Raw genomic sequence first — 5,678 nt, 5'->3', positions numbered from 1 at the left:
CTGAGATTGATGTTGCTATGTCTTTGCTATGCTTAATGCTTGTCACTAGGGCCCGAGTGCCATGATTTCAGATCTGAACTGTTTATGTTTTCACCACTATATCTATGTTCTTGATCCGATCTTGCAGGTTATATGCACCTAGTACGTGTTATGATCCGCAAACCCCAAGGTGACAACAATTGGGATTATTTCTGGTGATGATCATAGTTTGAGGAGTTCATGTATTCACCATGTGTTAATGCTTTATTCCGGTTTCTCTATTAAAAGGAGGCCTTAATATCCCTTAGTTTCCTTATGGATCCCACTACCACGGGAGGGTAGGACAAAAGATGCCATGCAAGTTCTTTTCCATAAGCACGTATGACTATATACGGAATACATGCCTACATTATATTGATGAACGGGAGCTAGTTTTGTGTCGCCTTAGGTTATGACTGTTATATGATGAATATTATCCAATGTTATCACTGATCCAATGCCTACGAGCTTTCACATATTGATCTTTTCTAATTTACTATTGTTGTTGTTACTGTTACAACTGCTACAAAATTACTACTACTGCTATTACCGTTACTATTGTTGCTACTACTATTGCTATCACTATCAAACTATCATACTACTATGCTACTGGTCACTTTGTTGCAGATATTTAGTCTCCAGATGTGGTTGAATTGACAACTCAACTGCTAGTACTTGCAAATATTCTATGGCTCCCCTTGTGTCGAATCAATTAATTTTGATTGAATACTCTACACTCAAAAACTGTTGCGATCCCCTATACTTGTGGGTTATCAATGCCCCAGACTGCATCCCCTCTTTCATCTACAATTCATCGATATGTTACTTGGAGCTACATTTTTATTCATCACATGATATGAGTTTTACTTGGAGCGTCTTGTAACATGGTTACCACCCTACAAGTTTGCGAGCACCCATGGCATGAACTCAATCCAAAAGAGGGGGTTCATTCAACAAGAATGCAACAAGTATTGTGCCATGCTTGAGAGCATCGAAGCCCGTCCCGTGAGTGTCCTAGGCGTGGGTGACTTGGTATGACCTCTAATATTTCATTGCCATGCCATGTTCATGTTTGTTGCATCTTTTGCCCTTCACTATTACATTGGTGGCCTTCTCTTTTCTCTATGGTTGTGTAGGCATTTCAATCTTTGGAAGCCTTCAAGGACCGGCATAAAAACAAGTCATTCACTCTCACCCATTGTTGATCGCTCATCAAAGATTGTCCCAAGTTTAAAGATCAATATGGCACTCTAAGGAAGAAAGGAGGGCCGGCGGCCATGGCTAGGAATGGGAATGTGGTTCAAGAGCAAGACCAAGTCAAAGCTTAACGCCAAGCGCGATTCGGGATCTATTGCGTTGCAAGAAACTTTGCACATCATGATTACTCAAAAAGAAGCTAGGAGGGAGAGGAAGTGCCTTCCAAAGGTGGAGCAAATGAAGATATACTTGGAGCTCCAAACGAAGAAGCTTGACATGGAGGAGACCGCCAAGAGGAGGAAGCTCAGACATGGAGGAGGCCGCCCAATCGAAAAAGCTCGCGATCGAGGCCGGCAATGCCGACACCAAAGCAAAAGAGGTGGCGCTAGCAATCATGAGCCTGTACTTAACCAACATGTACCCGAAGAGAAGAAGTTGGTTCTCGAACCGGCAAAAGGAGATGTTCGACCAAGATGGCATGAACTAGGGAGGCCTCGATCGTGGACTATTGTCGTTCTTTTTAAAAGCTGGCAAGTGCGCCGACCACTGACTTTGTTGCCGATGAAAGAACTTGAGGGTTGTTCATTTTGATGGTTGGCTAGTGTGCTGGCCACTGGCTTTGTTGGCGACGTGAAAACTTGGGGTTGATCATTTTGTAGGTTGACATATGTTTGTCGGCCGTTGGCTTTGTTGTTGGCGTGAACTACGGCCGCGTGGTAACAAAATTTCATTTGCAAAACATTTCAGACGGCCGGACAAGATTGGTCGCACGACCAGCACATCCAAAAAAAACGGCTGGACGTCGTCCCAGTGTCCTACCCAAACGGATAAAATCCGAACGAAGCAGAATTTTTCTGGATCGTATGTTGGAGTTGGCCTGAACGCTATCACGTGCTTTGTTTACTGCCTCGTGCTCCCAGTTTTTATTATAAGGGCGGTCCGCCAGCCACTGCTCCCAGTTTTTATTATAAGTGTAGCATTTTTCGCTGTGCTCTGCCCCCTCCCTCCCTCCCTCCGAGCTAGCAGCAGCAGAAGCCTTCGCTCTTCCACCACTCCATCCATCCATTCCAGCAGGAGCACGAGCTCTCTCCCCACTTCTCCCCGTCCGTCCGTCGCTGCTGCCTTTTCCCTCCCCCTCCTCTGCGCTCCTAGGTTAGGAGTAGGGGCTTTTCAAAGGAGAGAGCAAAAGAGAAAGTCCTTGCATACCCCAACAAGGCAACCCGCTGCTGCCTTTTTCTCCCTCCCCTCCCCTCCCCTCCCCCCTTCTCTCTCTCCACCCTCTCTGCTTTCTTGTTATCTTCAGCCCAGCCAACGAGAGCAGAGCAGAGCAGACCAGAGAGAGGCTAGAGGTGGACCGAAACATCGGACACCAAGCAGGGAGGAAGGAAAGACGGCGGGCATGTGGGATCTCAATGACTCGCCGGCCGCCGAGGCGCCGCCGCTGTCCCCCTCCGTCGACGACTCCGGCGCCTCCTCCTCGTCCGCCGCCGCGGTCGTCGAGATACCCGACGACGCCGACGACGACTCCGCCGAGGCCGTCGTCACGCGCCAGTTCTTCCCCCCGGCCGCCCCGGGCGAGGCCGCCGCCGGGAACGGCCGCGCCGCGTGGCTCCGCCTGGCCGGCGCCCCCGCGCCCGCCGTGGCCGCAGCAGCCGCCGGAGCAGGAGCAGCAGGAGGCCCCGCGGCTGCGGCGGCGGCCAAGAAGAGCCGGCGCGGGCCGCGGTCGCGCAGCTCGCAGTACCGCGGCGTCACCTTCTACCGCCGGACGGGGCGGTGGGAGTCGCACATATGGTAAGTCCCTCCTTCCCGCCCGCCCGCCCGCCGCCGTCTCTTTCCTTCCCTTTCCTTTCCTTTCTTGAGAGCTCAAGGAAGGACGGACGGAAGGAGGGAGAGAGAGCGCCGCAGCCGCAGCTGCAGCAAAAGAAGAGAAGAGAAAAGAAGATGGGTTTGGTATTGGATTCGTCTTGTTTTGGGCATTCCATGCCTCTGCTCCTTTTGCCTTTCATAGCAACGTCCATCCTATCAAACTTATTCTCCCTCCTTCCTTCCGTGTTTCTCTCTCTCTCTTCCTCTCTTCTCACGCTTCTCTCTCCCCCATTCTTTTGCGCAATGCAGGGATTGCGGCAAGCAGGTCTATCTGGGTAAGTTTCCTCCATCTCCATCTTGTCCATACGTCCATACGGATCGGCCGCCAATTTGCGGCCGGCCGGCGGTTTTCCGTTCCCAATTCCTCACAATGGCTCGGCGAATTGCAGGAGGATTCGACACTGCTCATGCGGCGGCTCGGTACGATAAAGATTTCACGCCAGCAGATTTGGTATAGTAACAATCAAGCTCTGTTCTTTCCTGATTTCGTTATCATGTGTTTGCGGGCGCAGGGCGTACGATCGGGCGGCGATCAAGTTCCGCGGCATGGAGGCCGACATCAACTTCAGCCTGGAGGATTACGACGACATCAAGCAGGTGAGCCCGACCCGATCAATCAACACGAACAAAAGTGCTTCCTGTTGGCAGATTCGGATCGTAACCTGTAATTGGCCTTGCAGATGGGCAACCTGACCAAGGAGGAGTTCGTCCACGTGCTCCGGCGGCAGAGCACGGGGTTCCCCCGGGGGAGCTCCAAGTACAGGGGCGTCACGCTCCACAAGTGCGGCAGGTGGGAGGCGAGGATGGGCCAGTTCCTCGGCAAGAAGTATGTACCACCATCGCTCTCCTCCTCGCTCCCTCCTCCAATCGATCACTTGAGTGTCTGCTTCCCCCTGTCGTTGCACTCAAAGTGGCAGCATCTCTCCCTGCTCCATGGCATGGCAGTGGCACTAATGGGACTTGCGCATCGCAGGTACGTCTACTTGGGGCTGTTCGATACCGAGGAGGAAGCCGCCAGGTAGTAAAAACTGAAAAATTATTGGGCCGTGCACTGTGCGCGTGTCCTCTCCTCCTCCCTCCATTGCTGTTCGTAGCTGGCTTTAGCTTTGCCGGGGTTGGGCGGTGAACTGATTGATGTCTCGTGTGTCTCTGGGCGCTGTCGGGCAGGTCGTACGACCGCGCTGCCATCAAGTGCAACGGCAAGGATGCGGTGACAAACTTCGATCCCAGCACCTACGCCGAGGAGTTCGAGCCAGCGGGTCAGCAGTCCATGGATCTTAATTAATCCCGCACTGTTCATCCGTGGTTCGATTTGGCAACCATGGGATTATGCAGTAGTATATCTTCATCTTGATGTTGATCTTGGGTGGACAATGCTCTGGCAGCCTCGACGGGCGACGCGGAGCAGAACCTGGACCTGTCGCTGGGGAGCTCGGGGGGGTCCAACAAGAGGGGCAGCCTCGACGGCGGCGGCGGCGACGACGAGGGCGCGGCGGGGTCCGACCAGCGCGTGCCCATGGCCTTCGAGCTCGACTGGCAGACGGCGCGGAGCACCAAGGCCAAGGTACACGCCGCCACTTGGCCCTAGGACATAGTAGTATAATGGAGCGTTGGAAAGCTGAAAATGGGTTTGATTTGCTATGCAGTTCGACCAGAACTCGCCGCATCGCCAGATGCCCCCTCCCGCCCTGCAAGCCTCCCACATGGCCTTCAGCCCCAGGCAGCACCAAGTGGGTACTTTTGCCGTTCAAAACTTGGAGGCTTCTTCCCGAATTGTCTATTCTCCTCTTGGTGGGCGCGAACTAACAGTGATTGTTTGGTGCAAATTGCGCAGTTCATGGGCAGCGCCGATCCGGGGACCGCGGGGGGCCTGTCGCTGACGGTCGGCGCCGGCGCCGGCGGGTTGGCCGGGCACTGGCCTCCGCACCACCAATACCAGCCGCCGCCGCCGCCGCCGCCTCCGCAGCAGCAGCAGAGGATGCACGGCTGGGGCAACGTCGTGCCCGGCAGGAGCTGGCAGCCGCCTCAGCCGCCGCCGCACCACCAGGCGGGTCCGCCGCCGAACAACGCTGCCGCCGCCGCAGCAGCAGCTGCAGCATCATCACGATTCCCACCCTACATCGCCGCGCAGGCGCAGAGCTGGCTCCAGAAGAACGGCTTCCACTCCCTGGCCAGACCCACCTAAGCTTGCCAGCTCCACCACCGCGCACCGCGTTCATCCACCATCCATGGCGAAGATCGGTCCACCGAACCAGGCGAGATCACGGAGGAGCATGGGCGTTTCCTCAGAGCCCACAACCATTACCACCACAACTCAACTGGAACTGAAACCGAAACCGAAACTGGATGCTAGTATTCTTATTCTTTTTCCATTTCTTGTTATTTTTACTTGATTGAGCGAGCGAGATGGATTTGAGAGGACGGATGGATGTGGTCATGTAAATGCGGAGTTCCCCAAGAAGACGATCGAGAGAGATTGGTTCTAGCTCCTAGCTCTAGCTCTAGCTAGCTTTCAACCCAAGTGTCGAGCATGTGTGTGTGTGTGTGTGTGTGTGTGGTGGAGTATCTTTTGGTGCTTTTCGTTGCATACCATGGCC

General features: G+C 53.9%; 1 protein-coding gene across 1 annotated transcript; it reads left to right on the top strand.

Moving 5' to 3' along the window:
- The first annotated feature begins 2,206 nt into the window (after positions 1-2,206).
- On the top strand, positions 2,207-5,399 carry LOC119356843 (APETALA2-like protein 5). The gene is made up of 10 exons (XM_037623833.1): positions 2,207-3,006; positions 3,331-3,356; positions 3,471-3,501; positions 3,594-3,678; positions 3,762-3,907; positions 4,055-4,099; positions 4,249-4,340; positions 4,467-4,645; positions 4,728-4,811; positions 4,916-5,399. Exons 1-10 carry the CDS (start codon positions 2,615-2,617, stop codon positions 5,264-5,266), a joined length of 1,431 nt encoding a protein of 476 aa, XP_037479730.1. The 5' UTR covers positions 2,207-2,614; the 3' UTR covers positions 5,267-5,399.
- Positions 5,400-5,678: the final 279 nt, after the last annotated feature.

The sequence above is a fragment of the Triticum dicoccoides genome, chromosome 2A (genome assembly GCF_002162155.2).
Source record: "Triticum dicoccoides isolate Atlit2015 ecotype Zavitan chromosome 2A, WEW_v2.0, whole genome shotgun sequence".
NCBI classification, from domain to species: Eukaryota; Viridiplantae; Streptophyta; class Magnoliopsida; order Poales; family Poaceae; genus Triticum; species Triticum dicoccoides.
The sequence above is the reverse complement of the archived record's forward strand: the minus strand, read 5'-3'. Positions and strand labels throughout refer to the sequence as shown.